General features: G+C 34.0%; 2 protein-coding genes across 14 annotated transcripts; both read left to right on the top strand.

The window, feature by feature from the left end:
* The first annotated feature begins 57 nt into the window (after nt 1–57).
* Nucleotides 58–9,550, top strand: LOC108222920 (F-box/kelch-repeat protein At3g23880-like). 5 transcript variants are annotated; one of them, XM_017396898.2, is made up of 5 exons: nt 60–248; nt 5,043–5,160; nt 6,247–6,367; nt 7,162–8,441; nt 8,986–9,550. In XM_017396898.2, the coding sequence occupies exon 4, from the start codon at nt 7,202–7,204 to the stop codon at nt 8,438–8,440; it is 1,239 nt and encodes a 412-aa protein (XP_017252387.1). In that variant the 5' UTR covers nt 60–248; nt 5,043–5,160; nt 6,247–6,367; nt 7,162–7,201; the 3' UTR covers nt 8,441; nt 8,986–9,550. The 5 variants fall into 5 exon arrangements, with proteins under 5 accessions (XP_017252386.1, XP_017252385.1, XP_017252387.1 ...); XM_017396899.2 differs by lacking the exon at nt 5,043–5,160; XM_064093375.1 differs by lacking the exon at nt 60–248 and having other exon boundaries at nt 3,297–5,160.
* A 953-nt stretch (nt 9,551–10,503) lies between these two features.
* Nucleotides 10,504–20,214, top strand: LOC108220851 (F-box/kelch-repeat protein At3g23880). Of its 9 annotated transcripts, none has more exons than XM_017394726.2 (4): nt 10,504–10,779; nt 10,928–11,037; nt 16,985–18,279; nt 19,644–20,214. In XM_017394726.2, the coding sequence occupies exons 2-3, from the start codon at nt 11,027–11,029 to the stop codon at nt 18,276–18,278; spliced, it is 1,305 nt and encodes a 434-aa protein (XP_017250215.1). In that variant the 5' UTR covers nt 10,504–10,779; nt 10,928–11,026; the 3' UTR covers nt 18,279; nt 19,644–20,214. The 9 variants fall into 9 exon arrangements, with proteins under 9 accessions (XP_017250215.1, XP_063950857.1, XP_063950855.1 ...); XM_064094787.1 differs by having other exon boundaries at nt 10,506–10,779; nt 10,928–11,024; nt 16,946–18,279; nt 19,723–20,210; XM_064094785.1 differs by having other exon boundaries at nt 10,506–10,779; nt 16,946–18,279; nt 19,723–20,210.
* Nucleotides 20,215–22,129: the final 1,915 nt, after the last annotated feature.

The following is a 22,129-nucleotide window of genomic DNA, read 5'->3' as shown; positions in this document are numbered from 1 at the left end:
CTAATATTGCCACGCGTGTTGCTAACCATGGACACAGGAAGGGTAAAACAATACAGGAATAAAATGTGGGCGGGTCGTGGGTTAAGCTATTGATAAACACGTCTGGTCCAACTCTCCCCCAGCTCCATCATTTGAGTTTGATCATTTGGGTCTGGTTCTTGTAGTTTATAGACGGGACCCACTTAATTGGATTTGAAGCTTCTTAAGTCGGATCAATGTGGATCTCAAGCTTCTTACGTTGGATCAATGTAAGCTTACTTCGGCCTTGTTATACGCACAACTTTACACTTACCATGATCCATGAATTACACTTCTCGTTTGGCTACATTTAGTAATTAGAAGCAGCATTATAGATGTCACTGTATCTGTTATGTGTGTACTTTTTTAAACAACTAGAGCCAAACCAGGATTGTATCTTATTTTATCATCTTATTGTAGTTCTTATTCCATCATATGAAAGAACCAAACTAGAGCCATTTGTCTGCCTTGGTTGCTTTATTGGATATGTTGTTAGGATCCTATCTCTTAACGACTACGAGTTTCACGAAATGTGATATTTGGGAACACAAAATGTTCTCATTGTTTAAAATTGACACTTCCACTAATATCCCTCATTTTACGTATCCTTTTGTTGGTCTACATCCAACAGATGAAAATATAGATTCACTTGCATCTTCTTACATATTTCAGCAAATTCTCCAATTGAGCTCATTCAACCATCTTCATTTGCTAATATTCCTTCAACAAAAGTTTAGTCTGAAAAATCTGATGTTGAGCCTACCACTCTTCCAAATGAGCCCATTCACCGCTTTAGTTGGGTAAGAAAACCTTATGTTCAACTTAATGATTATTATGTTTATGGTGGTATACAATAGTTACATGAGTCTCAAACGTATAAAAAGGCTAGTGTCAACCCTCTTTGGCACAAAGCAATGGAAAAACTTCATGCCTTAGACAAACTCATACTTGGAATTTGGTTACTTTACCTCCCGTAAAAACAACGGATCTTCAAAATCAGATGGGTCCATTGCTAGATACCAAGCTCGTATAGTTGCTAGAGGCTTTACTCAAGAATATGGAATTGACTATGAAGAAACATCTGCACCAGTTGCTCTTCTCACATCCGTTCGAAGCTTACTAGCCGTTGGAGCTTCAAAACATTAGGACATGTTGCAAGTGGATGTCAAAAATATTTTTCTGAATAGAGATCTACATGAGGAAGTGTATCTAAACCTCCTCCAAGTTTTTCACACTCTCCAAATCAAGTGTTTAAGCCTAACAAGCTCTTTATGGGCTTACCCAAGTAGCTCGTGCTTAATTTAAAAATTTTAGCTCAATAATTCAACAATTGTGATTTTTTTTATTCCATGTGATCAATGCCCTTTTTATTCGACGATTAGAAAATGGAATTCTTGATGATCTGATCATTACTAGAGATGACATCATAGGGATTCTTAATTCTAACAATTTCTCAGTCAACAATTTGAGATAAAAGATTTTGGTTTATTGAGCTACTTTTGGGGTTTTCTTGAGGTCTCTTCTGTCACTAACGTCTGCATTCTTTCACAAGTCAAGTATGCATCTAATCTTTTGTTGAAATCTGGAATTAGTATCACTAAGTTTACATCTACACCTCTAGAATACGAGGCTAAACTCAATGCTGAAGATGATAAATTACTTTCCAATCCTACATTATATCTTTAATAGGCTGGAAGTTTAATTTATCGAACTACCACTCGTCCAGACATAACACCATGTTGGTCACATTATAAGTCAATTTATGGCAGCTCCTCGTACTCCTCACTATACAGTTGTCCTTCACATATTTCGTTAGGTCAAAGGCACCTATTTTCATGGATAACATTATTCATATAACTCTTCACTTGAGTTACATGCCTACTCTGATGCTGATTGGGGTGGTGAGCCATTTACTAGATGTTCAACTACATGATTATGTTTTTTTCTTGGTGATTCTCTTACCTCTTGAGGTAGTAAGAAACAATCACTTGCTTCTAAGTCAACTTCCGAGTCAGAATATCGAGCTCTTGCTGACACCACACAAGAATTAATTTGGCTAAGATGGTTACTTAAGGATAAGAATAAACATTCTCCGGCACTTATTGTGATATCAAAAGTGTAGTCGACCATTGCTCATAATGATGTCTTCCATGAATGCACTAAACATATTGAGATTTTACCCGTCAACAAGTTGCAAAAGGCAAAGTTTGTTTGCAAAGTGTGTCAACAAGTTGCAAAAGGCAGAGTATGTTTGCAAATTGTATCCAGTGCTGACAATACTTCAACTTTTTTTAAAAATCTCATTCTCCTTGCAAATTTTATGCTCAAGTTGATTTTTTACACGACTTCAGCTTGAGGGGGAGTGTTAAATATGTCTACAACTATCATTCATGTTCACAAAGTCTAAGCAGTGAGCAGTAGTAGTTAAACCATAAAGTAGTTGTTAGTTCACTAGTTATATTCAATAAGGTACAACTTTTTTGTACAGGCTTTGTACGCTATATATTAGTTCATAGTAATGTATCTCAAACACACAAGCTTGATAGCAACTTACAGTAATACAAAGTTTTACTCTCTCTGACATTACTCTTCATCACATATACTTATGCTTGCACTTATATATACACATGAGTAATATATATATATATATATATATATATATATATATATATATATATATATATATATATATATATGGGTCAGGTTCGAGATAGAACCAAGTTCTTGTTAGAACTTAGAACTCGCTGAGTACCATTAGATGTGAGTATATTATATGGTTGAGATTGAAATTACATTTAATTGTGAAGTACTATATGCATTAAATATGTACATATTTATGACCATTAACTAATCACTTTAAATAAAATGACTTACTTACCATAACTAGTTTTAGTTTTCATTTTAATTATTATATATTGCTGCAGTATACTCTATTTTGTGAATAAATTATTTTCTATGTGTTTTTAATTATATCATACTATTATTGAGGAACATATAAATTACAATATACAAATATATTCGATATATCATTTTTTATATATTTAAAATATATAAGAAATATATCTTTTTATGACATATATTGATTAAAATGAAAAAAAATACTATTGCGGTATGTCATAAATTATACTCTTATACTATTGTTGAACTAATACAAAAATAACATAACTATGGTATATACCATTGCAGTATATGTAAGTAATAGATAAAATAATATATTCAATTCAGAAATACGATATAAGCGAAAATGAAATTATTAGTGAATTGATTATTTTATCTGTAATTTAAATATACTGCAATGGTATACTATAGCATATTTATGAATTGAGTTGATTATTTTATCTAGTAATTAGATATACTGCAATAGTATACTATAATTATATCATATGTGATATATTTCCTGAAATAGTGAGATATGATATATAATTTATTACCTAATATAATGTAAAACATAATGTGTGCTTTAATAAGGGAAGATATTAAATGATTTAATATAAATGCCCTTTAGATCATAGCCATAGATTTTGAATAAATCTAACGGATGTCTACGGTCCTAAGTTCTAATTCTAGTATAGGTTCTGACTTGAACCTCACCCATATATATATATATATATATATATATATATATATTCACATAGCAGATAAGTATTCCAACATTGTGTATGTTATATAGGCTAGCAACCAATACATGTTTTTTTTCCTGCAGTTATTGTTCTTTTAATAATTTAGATTTGGTTGGTTGTTTGGTTTGGGAAAAGCTCACTCAGAGTTTAGTGCAGTTATAAATAAGTTGAGCTTGAACATATTTTTTGGGATCGATTTATAAATGAGCAGAACTTGATCACAATAGAATTTGGCTCCATATTTTGTGAATTAGTTCGATTGAATGTGCTTGTAGACATTTGCAAACAAGTTCGATAAGTAAATGTGTGAACAAGTTGGATATATGGTTTCATTAGTAGTTATAATTAGGCTCATACTCGATTATTAAAATATACTTGGTTCCCTTATCTTATTATATTAGTTTAAGCTTCTTATTTTTTTACTAGATAATATATGGGTCATGTTCCAGAGAGAACCATTAGAGAGAGAACCATAGAACTCTTACCTTATTAGGTAAGGGTTCTACAGCAGAACTTTTAAGTATTAGTTGGAGTTCTGCAGCAGAACTTCACAAAAAAATGTCAATATCTATGGATTATATTTTTAAATTATTTTTGAACACACACAACGATGAAAAAACATGAAAAAGACATGTATTTAAATTTAGATCCTAAAAATCTATTTAAAATTTAGGGTTCTGCAGCAGAACCCTAGTGGTTCTATGGTTCTATTTTAAGGAGTGGTTCTCTTTTGAGCGCGACCCTATATATATATTGTATTGTTGTGATGGACAATTTTCATTGTTAACAATATACAAAAAGCAATATTCCTATGATTTGAGCACAAGCTCGCGAAAATGTTTATGATATATTCATTACAACAAATTTACAAATATGCATGTGATGTTGATGAATTGTTCGTGACAATTAAGGTTGAGAGCTTCGTGAGCAATATTTATTATTTATTTGTTACAACAAATTGAAAATATGTTAGTGATGTTTATGTTAATGAGTTGTTTGCGAGCACATGATTGTAAAACATGAACCCTTTGTGAAGATCTCTTTCTTTACTGAACCAAACTAAACTCTCTTGTTTGGCTCAATCCAAGCTCAAATAGAGTTCAAGTTCAAACTCGATGCTTTTTTATTGCGCGATACATCATTACTCTACAATTTAGTTCGGTTGCCCATTTAAAGCCCTACTCATATAACTTAACTATACATTGTAATGCGATGAGAGAAACACTAGGTGCCCGAATAAAAAATAAGGAAAAAAGTTCCTTATGCTAAGTGCGCTACGTGGCCTTCTATAAAATAGATTAGTGTCCATCTGCCATGTGTATACATATAAGAAAACCATCTGTATATATGTCAACTAAAAGAACTTAATAAGTGTGAACTTACCGAATATGTTTTGACAAAAAGTGGAGATCCATCAAGTTTAAGATCAGGAAGAATAAGAAGTGAAAGGCCTCAAGCAGAGCAGCGGTGAAGGAAAAATAATAAATAAATAAAATTTCTGCTCCAAGCTTCTACATTTACGGTACCCTTTTACTCTCTATTGGTTCATATATTAATTTCTTGTGTAATTTTATATTAATCGTATCTGTGTGTAATTGTGTGTTTGTGCTAATATGTACGAGAAAGTAGTGTAAGAATAGAGACGTATATGTGATAAGTGTCATCTCAAATTATTTTGTTCCTCTTAGCCAAGTATGTGTATCACTGGCCTTAGTTTTAAGTGTTGTGTCTAAAAACTTTGTGTGAGCTTGTATTGTTAGGTTTAATAAGCTATCTAAGCAATTAAGTTCAAGAAATTCGAGGGTCTCCTGTTATTTACAAGAAGTTAGCCAAAACAGTTACGATGTTCTTAATTAATATATGCACTTATATGGGACTAAATTTGTATATTTGATTTAAGGTATATTTGAGATTCAATGTAAGAAATTTATATCAACCTTCATTAAACCAAATCCTAAAGCTTTTATGACTCATGGTTATTTGTTTAGTCTTCATATTTGGTAAAAACATATAGTAATCTGTATATTGTGGACATGGTGGTGGACATTTTAACTAATTATATAGCAGGATTTTAGTTATTTATATTGTTATCTGATTCTAATTGCCTTCCTAAAATAGTATTCATTAATGAAGTAGCTAAATACAGATGTGATTCTAGAATATGTGTTTAAGACAACGACAAGTAAGTTATATTCAAGGCCATGTGAGTAAAAAATAATAAAAAGAAAGGTTGTGGGTTGTTAAATTATGTGAGAAACTTGTTGCTATTGAATGCTTTTTTAATGAGCGATACATGATCACTCTACAGTGTGGTTTGGCTCGGCCCATTTAAAGCCCTACTCATATAACATACTCTATAGTTTGGTTCGGCTCAGCCCATTTAAAGCCCTACTCATGCGTTGTCGATAAGAGAAATACTAGGTACCTGAATAAAAAATAAGGAAAATAGTTCCTTATGTATTAAAATATAAAGGGCGCTACGTGGCCTTCTAGAAAATAGATTAGTGTCCATCTTGCCATGTGTATACATATAAGAAAACCATATGTGTTAATGTTAAGTGAGAGAACTGGATAAGTATGAACTTACCGAATATGTTTTGACAAAAAGTGGAGATCCATCAAGTTTAAGATCTGGAAAAATAGGAAGGAAGCGAAAGGCCTCAAGCAGAGCAGCGGTGAAGGAAAAATAATAAATAATCAAATTTCTGCTCCAAGCTTCTACATTTCCGGTACCCTTTTACTCTCTATTGGTTTATATATTATTTCTTGTGTAATTTTATATTAATCGTATCTGTGTGTAATTGTGTGTTTGTGCTAATATGTATGGGAAATAGTGTAAGAGTAGAGAAGTTTATCTGATAAGTCATGTCAAATTAGTTTTGTTCATCATCGCCAAGATGTGTATCTGTGGCCTTAGATTGAAGTGTGTGCACTTATATAGCAGGATTTTAATTATTTATTTTCGTATTCTGATTCTAATTGTCTTTCTAAACTAGTATTCATTAATTAAGGAGCACAATACATGTATATAATTATTTGATTATAGAATATGTGTTTATGACAAATGGAAAATAACTTAGATTCAAGGCTATGCAATTAAAAAAATAACAAATAGTAGTTCAAAGGTTTTAGTTTGTTAAATTATGTGAGAACCTTGTTGCTTTTGGATGTGTACACTTGTTTCCGATTTATCTCTTGATATGGAATCCGTGAAAGTCTCTTGGTCCATTCACTTGAAAGTGCTGGTTACTTCCTGTTTTTGATTTGAATTACAATTGTTACTCTAATTTTATTACTCTGTTCGGTGTCAGCCTATTAGTGTATCTGTTCTTGCTGTGGAACTCTATCTGAGATATTTCGATATAACTTACTGGGTGTCCGTTACTCTATTGCTAGTACGATACGGATGGTTACTCCTTTTTCCTGTTTTTATCCTGATATGGTGTCAGTCAAAGCCTCTGGTCCTTTTAATTGCATGTGGTTGTTTCTCATTTCTAAAACATTTTTTCTCTCCTTTCTCCAGGTATTTCTACTTCTCATTTCAACCATCTTGTATTAAGACAATGACGAGGGACTTGCAACTATCTGTAAAGGAGTTGCAATTATCTGTAAGGGAGGCAACATCAATATTTGAGTTACCGGAAGAGCTTCTCATAGAAATCCTCTCAAGACTGCCAGCGAGATCACTTCTGAGCTGCCGACGCGTGTGCCAGCGCTTTAACATAGTGACCAGAAGTCCTAATCTTATAGCTACTCATGTCAAGCGCGCCAGCACTTTAAATACCACCAAGTTTTGTTCAGCTTTCATTTTTGGAAGTAATTGGATTGGAGGCGGATATGAGCACATTCTTCTTAAGAACACAAATGATTCTGTAACTTTTTCGTATGTGAGGCCAAGTAATCCTCTCTCATGCAACATCTCAATTGTAGGTTGCTGCAATGGTCTTTTTTGTGCTGAAGTTGAGTCCCCTTGTGATGAGAATGGAGGTCACTTTTTGATCTGGAATCCTATTACCAGAGAAAACCGTTATGTTTTGAAACCAAATGTTAACTCTTCAAGAAATCCATATATTATTGCTCTTGCATTTGGTTACAGCCACAACACCAATGATTATAAGGTGGTAAGGATTGTTTCTTATCCTAATCAAGGGAAATCTTCAGTAACAGTAGAGGTGTATAAGATGACCACCGAAGACTGGAGTGTATACGATGTAACAACTCTTCCATGTTCTGAGCCTGATCAAGTGCCCTCTCAATTCAATGATCCATTGATACTCTTCGGTATCTCTTCTCCTTATTTCATCCGACCTTTGAAACAGGCATTTCACTGGATTACTGATTCCGCAGGTATTGAGGATAGACTTTCGAAAGCAGTAGTGTCATTCGACATCGAAGAAGAACAACTCAATTTTTTTTCTTGGCTGGATCCTTTTAAAATTCCTCTTGAAGAGCCAGTGATAATCGATACATTGAATGATTCACTTTCACTGCTTGTTCCTCACCTCAGTTTTCTGAACTCAAGCTTTGATATATGGGTGATGGATGACTACGGGAAACAGGCATCTTGGACTAGGCGGTTTACTGTTGAGCAGTTTGATGGACTTGCACGGCCAGTAGGATATTGGACAGATGATCTTCTTATAATGACAACATATGAGAGAAATTTGTTTTTTTATAACCTTAAAACACAAGAACTGAAGATCTCTCCATTTTTGAGGTGTTTGACTACATTCTGTGATTATGTTGAAACTTTGGAAACAGTCAGCCGGGAGATTGCAGATGCAGGAAGGGCTGTTCAGTGAGGTAATTCCCTGCCCTGGCATAGTATATCTATTAACTGCTGCATGATTTAATATTTGAAACATTGTTGAAGAAGAAATAAATTATTGCATCTGAGTAGAAATATGGAAGCAAATATCTCCATTAGAGATTCTATATGTTACTAGCAGTTTTGTAGCGCACACACACAGTTCAGTAAAAACTAATGTGACTTTCGGGAGCTTTGCTCTACTTTGCTTTGTAGCCCCCTCCCCCTCCCCCACCCAACACACACACACACACACACACACACACACACACTCTGTTCAGTAAAAATTAGTGTGGCTCGAATAACATATTTGGTGCAAGTTGGCTAGTGTATTATTCCACTGTATACTGGTGTCTATTATATAGTGTTACACATGGTTTTGTATAAGTACTAATGATTAAGAAATATATGGCACTGCATAATATTTCACTCAACAGATTTCATATATAAATGACATGTTATAATATCCGAAAGCTGAGAATTGCATTCTGGTAACATTGTTGTTATCTGCTTTTATCCTGGTGCTGATATGACTTTCAGGCTTTGAATCTGGAGCAGGTGGAGCTTTTCTGGAGATATATATGAAAAGACACTATTCTCTAGTTGCTGGTATTATCTCTACTGCCTATATGCACACTAGTCTTAGCTGGCCAAAGTGTTTACAAAAGACTAGCTGCCGCCCATTTCTCATTTCTGTTGTCCAAGGTTGGTGTTCAGGACCTCCATTCTCCAGCTTGACGGGTAGTATTAAACACAGCGATCGTTTCAATTTACTGCAGAGCAGTTTCCTATTAGTTTCTTTGTTCGCGTACTTCCCTAAAATTTTAGGTTTATTATTCTGTTTCCTATGTAGAGAGCATTGCGCAAAAAGTTCTGGCAGAGAAGAAACACTCACTTCTTTGACTCTTTACCCAGAGTGTGCAGAATGTATTAAAACAAAGTGGTTAAACGGTTTGCTAGGTATATTTGTGGTTTTATAAATCACAAATATATTTGCTAGGTTATATATTTGTGGTTTTATAAACAGTTTGCTAGGTTATATATATTTGTGGTTAAACAGTTTGCTAGAGTGGGCTGGCATTGCATTTGAGCCCGTGATTTCATACTTATGTTGGTTTTTCGGATTAAGGATGGACCCGCTTTTCGATTAAGCTTTAGGCACTTACCTCCATTTACCTATCATTTTTAGTTTTGAAGCCAACTATATTTGTTGCATATTCAACCGGAAGAAGAGATTAAATGAAGAGAAGTTTATTAAGATTGAAAGCGCTGCCAGGGATCTTGCAAGGTCATCTCATTAATCTTGTGAGGTTAATCGAAAAGCATAGTTCACAAGAATCTCTGAATAATCGCTTGAGATTAAATAGTTCGATTGATGTCATTGGATGGCTCATTTTTCAGAAATTCTCTCAATATATGCTGCCAGGGTAAAAGGAGCAATTCGTGATGAAATTGAAAATGCAAAATTCTGAATTATAGTCGATGAAGCCAACAGATCAAAAACAGAGCAAATGGCAGTTGTTTGCGATTCGTCCAATTGTGATGCTACTTGTTTTGAGCCGACTATTATAAATCATTTAACATTGAAGCTATATGCAGGTTAGCTTCTTGTTATTATCCTGATCATTTTTTCTGAAAATGATAAACTACATTTAAAATTTCCATCATTTGGAGAAAATAGAGATATCCATTATTTATTGAAATAATATTATTAAGCAGAGTCTCAACATATGTTTGACAAACAGTGAACGTAAGTCATATGTTTGTAGTAATTGTTGACATTTGCATATAAATAATAATATACATCATTTACACAAAATATTAAAAATAATATATTCTTATTAAACAATATTATACATTCATGTATATAAAATCATTTTAATATAATAATTGTAAATGAATATGTTAAATATGATAATTATAAATGAATATATTGTACAACTAATAACTAAAGAATTGTTAGAAGAAGTAATGAAATAAAACATGAGAAATCTTCTGATTTTATATTGTTTTATACGCATAACGGTAAAACAATTATAAGGAATAATGAAATAATAAAAAATTAATAAAATTAATGTTCACGTCAGTCTCTACCCCGCTTCTCTAGCATTATTCTTTTTAGCCGGGATGAAAGAAAATAGGACACAAACAGAGAGAGGAGGGAATATAGAAAAGAAAATGGGTACGACTGATATAATTTCACAATAACGCAGGGATGCATGAAAATAATACTCGTTGCTGCAACAGAACAGATATATAGGAACCTCCTAGCTTCCACGTTTTATTTACGTTCTCGTTGCTATGCCTCCTCTGTGTTTGATAGATTGCGCAAGAGTATGTTCTTGTTTCGTAAGTCTTCAAGTGTTTCATTTTATATTTTTGAGTTAGTTGCGTGTTTCTTATCAGTTGGTTGTTTACAACATTAGTTCAGTACCCGATTATTTGTATGTCTAATGTATCTACACAATTTATACATGTTTAGGTTTCCGGAGTTTACTGCATACCAAATGGTTGATAATAGTCATTACAAGATCAAAGTTTGTCAAAGAATCCCCATGACAACGTTCATGGCAATATATGTATGTTGAGCCTGTATGTATTACTATCATTCTATCTCACCAATTTGGTTTCGTTTTCAATATAGAGCCTGTTTGCCTGGGCTTTGAGCGCAGGCTTTAAGCCATTTATGACTTTAAGCTGAAAAATGTATGTTCTTGTAATAAGTCAGAAGTTGGCTTAAAGTCGGAAATAAGTCAGACACTGATTTAAAACCAGAAGTTAATTTGAGTTACTTTTTTCAGTCACTTATGTTTTTTTTGATAAGAATTTCTCGTAAGTCATAAGTTAATAATAATCCATAAGTCATTAATAAATCAAAATTACCCAAACATACATTTTAAGCTCCCAGCTTATCACATAAGTCACGTTAAGTCGTAAGTTACGTTAAATCATAGGAAACTGATTTGTGCTTACTTATTTTGTACAATAACGTACACTACTCTTGTGGACAAAAGAATTTGGAAATTCACAAACCCATATATTGCTATTGCTTTAACTAAGTCATGACGTGTAATGAAGAAAGAAATGTTCTGCTAATGTTTGAGATTGTACTAAACACAATTGTGTTTCTTTATATCCTTGCTACCTTAGCACTTAGCAGCAGGAAAACAATTTTAGGTGAAGTGGAATGTTACATACACAATTTGAGATGTCCTATAAAATTACAGGGACACAAATTTTTTATTTTCTGATACTGTTCTTGTCTTAGAATCTTTTATATATCAACTTATATCCGACATGAGAATATCAAAATAAAAAGGTCCAACACCCTTATGTATTGCAAAATCGTAAGTTTTGACCCAATGTATCCCACTTAAATACTGTTTGAAGTACATATTTTAAAAAATATTTGTATTTACCACTATAATAGGTGATATACATCTTTACCACGTATGTCTCACATATGTAGTATTAATATAAGTATGGTCATGTTTGTTTGAAAGGATTATAATCCCAGATAACTTTATTATTTTTTATAAATTTAAGGGATTATAATCCCATGAAATTGTATTGCAATCATTTGTTTTAATTCATTTTCATGGGATTATAATACCTTCTCTCACACGGTATTATAATCCCATAGAAATGGAATAGAACAATGATGTGGATATCAATTCATGCAATTATAATCCTCATTTGAGATTCTCTCTGCCCCTTTATGTGAATTGTTATAGTCGTTTTGGAAATTATATTCAAAAAAAGGCTCCAACCTTATATAGTATTGAGTTGACACTGAAGAATCTAATGGGGCTGCCAATGATGATGCATTTGGCACAACAAATTGAGGACGATATTATGGCCTTACAACTTCATCGAAGCGGAACCAATTTTTCAAAGCAACACCTCACCTCATCTGGTGCTAATTTCTCAAAAAATGTGACTCAACAACTTTATGTGGTGTCTAATCTCTTGCATATCCACTTCATCCAGTTTTCGCGTTTATCAAAAGTTGAAATGCTAGAGAAAAACAAAAAGGTCTTTGCTTAAACCGTGATGAAAAGATCAGGCCTGGACAACGCTGCAAGAAAAAGGAATTACAAGTCCTTTGGGTGCAAGGAGATGAACGGGACTTTGAGGTCAACGAATATGAAAATTATGAGGAAACAATCATCCATTCTAACCTTGAGGCCAAGGTTTCAGTTTGGGTGGCGAGTAATGTTCGTAACAACAATAAATGCAATAAAATATTTAAACAATTACAAATCTTAAAAATTAATTTGTGCATCATATACATAATTAAAAGGGAGGATTTGGTGGAGACAATAATGTTTCAAATAAAATCTGGGGATTATGAATTGAGGTTGGGATTATAAGTTGGGATGTCATATGTATGTTTCGGGAGAAAGAAATAAGAATGAAGTGTATGAGTGAAGAGTGGGTGCTCTCTCGAATACCACTTAAGCTTGTGTTGCAAGAGTGTCCGTAATTTGATTTTGGTCCGATTGTCTTCTACTCCTTTCATCCATTTTATCGGTATATATCAGTTCGTATCAGTTTCGAGTAAGTAGGGCCTTATACATACATGCATATGTACCATCAACCTAGAATGTAAAATCAAAACCACATAAAATCAAGATCAATGACCAAAATAAAATCTAAAAACATCCAAAACAACACCAACCAAGAATGTTAAATCAAAACCACCTAGAATGAATATCAATAACCAAAATTGATACTAAAAACATCCAAAACAAAATCAACCAATAGTATGAAATCAATAACCCTTGGTAGCAAAAATCTTCAAGAACAAAGAAAATCAAAAGAGAAACGGATTTAGATGATATATGTAAAGAATTGAGCGTAGATGATTCGAAATGAAATGGTTTTAAATGAAATGGTTTTAAATGAAATGGGTGTAGATGATTTGTTTGATATTTGAATCATGTTTGTGAAGAAACTGTTGGTGATATGAAGAAGTGAGGAGACGTGGTGTGCTTGGTCTCTACAAATGGTTGTGATATATAATATCACGGTAGCTTTTCTATGGTAAGAGCGTCAATATAAAAATTTAAACTCCTCTAATATTATTTCATGATTACAGTAATATAATATCATGGCAGTCACTGAATCCGGACCTTTTTTTATTTAACGGTGATAAATGCGTTGGCTAAACCAAAAAAGTATTCGACTGTGGTTGGTGAACAACATCCTTGTATTATAATCTATTTTAAAATTATTAAAAAAATATTTAAAAATAAAAATTATATAATAAATCATTAAAATTTAACTCGTGCTTTGTACGGGCTTTATGCTAGTATAACTAATACCTGATACAACTCAGCTTGAATTACACCCTGCCTAAACAAAAAACAACCTATAGTGTAAGGACGATTGGATTAATTTCCCATTGGGCATTATGTGAGATGTTATATGTAATGAAGAGGATTGAACGAAGCATAAAAAATGAACAAACAGAAAAGGTAGTAATATTAAAGTATTAGATAAAGGCGCGTCAGCGTGTGGGCGGGTGGGGGGATAAATTGTGTATTATATATGTATATATATATATAGGCTCATGATCAAATAGAAACCAATTTTAAAATAAAAACTAGAAACCAATACAAGTTAGTGATATTCTCAGTACAATTTAGTGATTATCTCTTTAGGATTTACTGATCTGTGCTGCAGAATTTAGTGAAAACTCAATCTCCAGATATTAACCAGCTTAGAATCTCCATATCTGTTCATGTTTTCGATTCAGATGGTGGTGATAGTGGTGGAGATGGTGGAGGTGAAGGTGGAGATGGAGGAAAGATGATTGTAGCGGAGGTTTGGGCGGCTTGAAGTAGGGGGTTGGAGCGTTGCCGGAATAGTGGCGGCTCCGCCTTTGAAGTTGAGTCGAGGCGGAGAAAGAAGTATGAACGAATCTGAAGGAGGTTGAAGCGGCGATTAAGATGGGCCTGGTGAAGATGGAGGTGTGGAGGTTGTGTTGTTAAAGAAATAATGGAGGTGGAGGCGGAGATGGAGATGGAGGTGGTGGTTATGGAGGGGGTGGGCGGCATAGAGGTGGTAGTGGTTATGAAGGAGGCGACGACGGAGGTGGTGGTAGTGGAGGTGGGGTTGGTGAAGATGGAGGTGGGTTTGATGAAGATGGAGGTGGAGATGGGGTTGTTTAAAAATTTAGTGGTATTTGCTTTAGGATTTAGTGATATTTCAGTTTGGTTTTTAGTTTCTAGGATAAAGAGGTTTCTATTGGAGTAAAACTCTATATATATATGTGTGTGTGTGTGTGTGTCTATGTGTTTTATATATAGAGAGAGAGAGTCTTTTTCTAGTACAAACTACTAAATAGAAACTAAAATACAAACCTATGCTTTCAAGAGAATGGGGAGTTTAGTGGGTCCTGAGAACGGACCCTGAGCTGGGCCTTGGCAAGGCCTAGGTGGGGCCTAGTGGGATGGGGATGAGGTCAAGTGTTGGCTCAAGAGCTTGTCTGGAGCCCATCTGGGGCATGTTCTGAGCCATAGTGAGGCTCTAGTGGGCTCAAGGTATATTGAGCGGAGTCGGTGGTGGGCCTCGGGTGGGTGATGTCATCTAGGGGGTGGGTGATGTCATATAGGCCTAATTTCTCTTGGTTTGTATACAAGATTGTATTTAGTGGTTTGTATATGATCACTAGCCTATATATATATATATATATATCAACGTGGCATGTTGTTAGGAGGACTAGTGTCCTATTTTGTTCATTGTGGTATATGTGTATATGTTATAAGAGAGAGTTGGGTAACGGAATATATACAATATTAATTTGCTTGGAAGGAAAAGGGGGGCTTCAACCTTCTATAGTTGTTTCACGCTTATGGTAATTAGGATCCGGTCGTCTTCCGGGGTAAGTATAGTTTTTGTATACATAACACTGAATTCTTGGCTCAACTTTGTTAGTGGTTTGATATAGTTAATCTATTTCACCTTTTGTGTATTCATGAATTTCATATGATACACGAGTGCATATGTTATATATAAAGGTAAAGATTTGAAATTATGCTCAAGAAGATATCCTTTTGAATGTATTTACTAGTTTGTTAAAATTTTATCTCGGAAAGAGCCATACTTGGTATGTTGTTGATTAGTTGTTTATACATTTGGTATCTTTTGTAAGATTGATTACTTATTTAGCTTTGGGTCTGAAGGCTGTGTTACTTCGACACGGCACTTCTAGTCTGTGTACCCTTGTCTCAACGGCAAGTCACACCGCACCACATGGAATCCGTATGGGATCCTTTGTTAGAAAATCCGAAGCTTCTTTTTCACCATAGGCTATGAGCTGGTAATGACATCGATATAAAAATCTTCTCACGAGGTAAAATGATATTTTATATTTGGCATAGTGTCATCTAGGAGATAATTTTCATATTTATTATGCGAGTGTTTAAGTTTTTGTCAATGCTTTTGATGTATAAACAAAATAAGAGGTATACTAGGATAGTAATGTAGTAATTATTATTCCAATAGATAAGCTGTACAATGTGCATCCTATATACAGGGATATAGGAGATCAAGTTGTATGTAGTTCTTGTAAAGGAAAAAACTTAAATGGGCTAGGTTTCTCACCTTAGAGGCACACTTAGAAGAGTCCATTAGTATGAAGCTTAGTGGCAAGAGCCTAAGGTCCAACTACAATCTAGGGACTTCATGAATAAGGCATTGACAAGTCAATACTAATCCACTACCAGCTGTCTCTTTATTTTGTAGCAGTAGGTATAACCATGACTCTGCAAATGGAAGGGGCATCTTTACCCTCAATGAGGATAGCTCACCAGACTATAAGGCGCCTGCCCTTCCAAGCTCTTCATAAAATACCAAAAGTCTCCCCGATGAGGATAATCCATTAGAATAGACAGCAGACACCAATGTACCCCAACAGTTAGGGCGCTCCCTAACTTCAGGACATCTCGCCAGCCTTCTGGTCTTCATTAGGCAGCTGTCATAATTGTCTTCAAAGCACCCACTCCTGTTAATAATATATGTATACTGATATAGGCCAGCTTCATACATCTGCAGAACTTCATAAGCAATTTCTATGGCTATCAGGCCACAAAGGGCGTCCTCTTATCTTCTTGTGATTTGTGACCAATTTAGGCCCGATATGTTGTGAGTGGCCTATCAAAAATAACCCATATTAATTTTTAGGCATAGCAATATGCTTTTACAGCATAGATATCCCTAGATTGGGTTTAAGAAATTGGTTTGCAGATAACTACGAAACGACACAGTAACTCAGCTGAATTTCAGCTTTTTAGTGTTTAGCAATATTATGCTTTTCCCCTGATCAAGTATCAGTATACTACTGTATTACCTTTAAGTTACATTTAAGCATGTATCTAGAATATGACTACTTCATTTTCCCTTTAGCATTTGGTTCCTAAATGAAGCGATCTGGTGGCTTGTCTTGCTTGCATGATGTCTTAGTTCTAGCATGTTCTCGTTGAATTTTCTGCAGGGACTGTTGCTGTATATAAAGTTCAAACTTTTTGTTCAGGTATCTACTGCTTTCATCGTACATAGGTATGGTAATAGTAAGGGAGATTTTAAACATTTCTGGGGGGGATCGATCACTATGCAATTTACCAGTCGAACTTCTAAGTGAAATCTTTTTAAAGCTTCCAGTGAGGTCGCTGTTGGCTTGCCAGTGTGTGTGCAAATCATTTGACAGGCTGATCAAAAGCCCTGCATTTACAGCTAGCCATGTCAATCACAACTCTACTTCTAGTACCAACACCTATTGTTCAGTCAATATTCTTGTCATTGACGAGGATTTTAAAGACAGATGCGAGCAAATCCTGATAAATAACGAAGGCGGTTCTGTAATTTCTACTTCTCATGTGAGACAGAGTAATCCTCTCGCAACCAATATCTCCGTTATAGGCAGCTGCAATGGTTTGTTTTGTGCTTATCTTAATATATTTGGTGAACCATGGGCATCTCGCATAATGCTTTGGAATCCTGTCACAAGAGATAATAGATTTCTTCCGAAACCCAAGATTGATGCTCCGCACAGGCAATTTTTCCCTGTTAATGCATTTGGTTTTGTCCCTGAAAGTAACGAGTTCAAGGTAGTGAGGATTGTTTCCTATTATACTTCAGGCAATATAGAATTACCCTCGCCTGGTGATGTTTTTGTAATGCAAGCTGAAGTGTACAAAATGAGTACAGATTCTTGGACTGTCTTGAACGCAAGTGCTATACCTTGTTATGGGCCTCAACATATGTTCTTGGAAATTGAATCTTTTTTACCGCTCAAGTTTAATCGGCCTACTAGGACATTGTTCTTAGAGGGAGCATTTCACTGGCTTGCTGTAAATCCAAAAAATGTTTATGATCTTTGTGCAGCAGTAGTGGCATTTGATCTTGAGCATGAGGAGTTTAAAATAATCAGCTTACTGGAGTCTCATAGAATTTTGCACTCAAAGAAGGGCCAGCTTGAGATTATAAACGATCTTCTTGGTCTAATTGTTCCTCACAGGCCCGGTTTTTCCCCAGACTTTGACGTATGGGTGATGAATGATTACGGGAGTAAAGAGTCTTGGACTAGGATGTATTGTGTTAAACAATCTACTGGATTTGCACGTCCATGTGGATATTGGAAAGATGATCTTCTGCTAATGGTTGAGAACGGCAGGCGTAATAGGTTGTTTTTTTATGACCTCCGTACCAAAGAAAGGCAGAACATCTTAAATTCTGGGTATTTCTACTACGAATATTTCTGTAGTTATGTTGAAACACTTGTCCCGGTCAGCAGAAGGAATGCAGTCGTTGAAAATGCTGATGATTAAGGTACAATCTGTATACCACTTTCAATTACCACAGTGTAAATTCTGCACCTACACACTTTCTAATAGAAAGCTTGTCACTTTCCAAATAAGAATTTTCATAAAAAACGCTTCCTACCATTATTACTTCCTTTTTTTTTCTGGCTGATGGACTCATGCTGTTGTACAAGATTTTTTTGACTTTGGGTAAGATTTTGTAATTTGAAACTATATGTGGTTAAGTATTCGTTAAATATGTGTTGGATCTTCATTTAACATATTATTCATAGCTAAGCTTTTGGTGCACAGTAGCATTCAGTGTGAAATATATAATTTTAATAAATAATTAGGGAGTCCTGTTATTTGTTTATGTATTACTATTTGTTTTACTTATTTCTGATCTTACTTTGGCACGTAATTCTCAGCACCACTATTTGTTTGTATGAAATTGGTATGGGAGCGGTTACCTTTATTTGTGCCAATATTTCATGGAGTTAGGTTCTACGGAGTACACATTTTAGTTGGAGTCTTAGAGTAATGGTCATAATTTTTCGATTTAATCATAAATAATATCTTTAATTATCTAAATTTATATATAATTTATCATTTATTGGTAATCTTAAACATCATCATCAATTAATCATTAAAATCCTTTAACTTTAATAATCATTAAGGTCATTGTTCTGCTTATTAATTTATTGTAGAACATAACGTCCTGCAATTTATAAAAATAATTGTTGTGCATGTTGATTACGTTGTAGAACATAATCTTCAGGTTGTCGGATGTTTAAAAATAATGTAGAACAAAAATAAAATAAAATTGGAACCACTAGTTTATATATTATCTAATTCTGAAGAATGTGGACTCCAAGACAGCGATGCAAGTGTAGACTCCATATAACTTTACTCATATTGAGTTTCATGCCCCTTAATTTTTGTGCTATTCACACACAGCGGAGTGGAAAAGATAATTAGTCGGTCTATATCTTGTCTTGTGGTTGACATGGATTAGGTAACTTGTAACTGCTCCACATATTACAAGTGTCCCAATTTGAAATTGAACACTGCAGCAAGCTAGATTTGTCGAGTTCAACTTTAGTGAATTAAACTTATTATAATCTTGTGTTATCTCTTATATTATAAAAATATGGAGTAATTTAGAGTTTGTGATCATACTGAAGCTTCTTGTGTAGAAAGTATTGTAATATATTGGTGATAGCATCTGAGATTCTTTTGGTAATCCAATAGTGGATATGAATCATTTATCTTTTTTTAGAAGAGATGCAAAGTAATTGTTATTTTTTTTCTTGTTCTAAATCAACAACCTTGTCCCAACAGTCTTGTTCGTGTCTTTGTTTGATCTGTTACATGTTGCGATTTCTGTATCAGGTGATGGTCAACGCTGGGTTTGAGAAAGGTTATATTGTTTATATCGTTGTTATGTAATACTAACTGAGTACTCGTGCAGTCATGCTACCTGAATACTACTGGAAGTGGAACTAAATGGGGGAGCTTTGCGTTGTGCATGAAGCTAGACATAACCTGAAGTTTGCCATGCATTTGAATCTGTTCTTGTTTTGTGCTTTTTAAGCGTGGACTGCTGTGTTTTCCGGAAGTTTGCTGTCTCATTATTGTATTCAGTGATTTAGTCTTCTAAAATTGTTGTTGAGAGTACTTTGTGATCTTTTATCTTCTTTGTTGCACTAATAAAACGATAGGCAATGGAGTTTGTTTTGCCTCAAATTTCATCTAGTTAACATGATTGAAAACGGACCCCTGATCGATGACCAGCACACATTGTATTTGTAGGTCATATTTTGTGCTTTGCTCTTTTTTAAACCAGGTGAAACAAAGGTCATATTTAAGCCTTACACACGGTTTAGAGTCATTTACTCGGTGAATGAATTCGGAGGAAGTACGGTACATGAATGAAATTTGAACTATGTTTGAACAAGTTCAACAATGTTCTAACAAATGTCTTGTAAATATTTTAAAAAAATACTCCCTCCATCCCAAATTAGATGAGCTCGTTGACTTCGGGCTCGCATTTTAAAGTTCATTGACCGCATAGCTACATTACTTATTTTTAAAATTTTATTTTTGCAAATAAAAATTTAAATGTGAAATTTTTGTTTACACAAAAAAAATTATAAAAATAAATTTCGGAACCAGACGGTCAATGCATCTTAAGTTACGTGCCCAAAGTCAACTAGCTCATCTAATTTGGGAAGGAGGGAATAGTGTCCTCGTGATTTGGGACACATGAACCTTATAATTGTGTTTTAATATTAAAATAGTAATATATTTGAATTATTATTGGAGGGAGGAAAACGATGAGAGTGGAAAGATTTAATGAAATGGAAAGAATCTAATATTTAATTTATAAAAATATTTAGGACAAATATAATGTGCCTTAAAAATAAAGTACTTAATTGAATATTTTAGTGTTTTAAGGAGCATCATTAAGATATTGTTTGAATACTTATTTCTTTCAAATGGATATCATTTGAGTACTTATTTCTTACAAATTTCTTATATTTTAATTTTGAACATTTTTGGAATTACTCAAGAAAATAATTATTTAAAAAATGTCATTCTTTCGCTCATTACATCCCTCACACCTTATGTTAGAATTCAGAAGTAACACTTCCATTTTGAGAAAAAAATATTTAATTCTCCCGTATTTCAATTTCTTGTCAAATCTCGTCATAATAATTTGAGTTTGATATCTTTTTTCAAATCTTCCTTCCATATCTAATATTTTGTTATGATTTTAATTCTATTCGATTTCATTTCATTCTTCATGCGTGTTAGGTCCAGATACGATTGTAGAAGGGGGGGTTGAATACAATCGTCACAAAATAATCGCGGCGGAATAATCTGATCGGAGTTTAACTTGTTAATCAGATTTAAATTAATTAATATAACAATTTTTAAGTCGTTATATAATTAATATGGTTCGTTTTAATGTCCACTAGTTCGTAGAATAAATTCGACAGGATGTATTCTAGTTTAGTGATTAAAACAACCGAATGATCAAAGCACAGGAAACTGTGGATTTAACGAATAGCAAGTTACAAACAACTTGAAAGTTTACAAGGCAATGAACATTGAACAAATGAAGTGGTGAAGCCATATATATAGGCAAACCATTGAACTTGTATGACAAAGCTAGGCATGACAACCCTTAGGAAGCCCTATGACAATTACACAAGTGCTATGACAAAAGGTATGACAATTACAAGCATTGTCATGGCACAAATGAGAAGGTATGACAATCTAAGGGAAGGTATGACAATCAGAATGACAATCAGTGGGAAGGTATGACAATTACAAGCATTGTCATGCTGATTTTGAATAGGTATGACATCCGTATGACAAACGGTATGACAATCTAAACTTGGAGGCTAAGGCTTGAAGTAGTATGACAAGCGGTATGACAAACGGTATGACAAACCGTATGACAGACCGTATGACAAACGGTATGACAAACCAAAGGTTTGTCATGCCTCCTGACTATGGCAGTTGGCAAAGTGCGGTATGACAATCAATTAGATTGTCATACCGTGCTCAAAAACCATTTAACAATTGATTTTTCCTATATAATTAATTCAATAATTATCCACTTAATTATATTAATTATATAAATTCATAAATTAAATTAATTCGAGTGTGAATTAATTTAATAAATAAATTACATAACTTATATAATTATTTTGAGATGTGAATTAATTAAAAGAATAATTATATTGAGCACTTCTTCAGCAGCAGGCCTTCTGACTTCTTTTAAAAGATCTGATTCTTTGTCTTGATTGAACGACCACCTATTGTTGATGCAGAATATTTAATCTGAGTAGCTGACACACAAATGTACT

The sequence above is a fragment of the Daucus carota genome, chromosome 5 (genome assembly GCF_001625215.2).
Source record: "Daucus carota subsp. sativus chromosome 5, DH1 v3.0, whole genome shotgun sequence".
Taxonomy (NCBI): domain Eukaryota; kingdom Viridiplantae; phylum Streptophyta; class Magnoliopsida; order Apiales; family Apiaceae; genus Daucus; species Daucus carota.
This window is presented reverse-complemented; position numbering and strand designations above follow the sequence as displayed.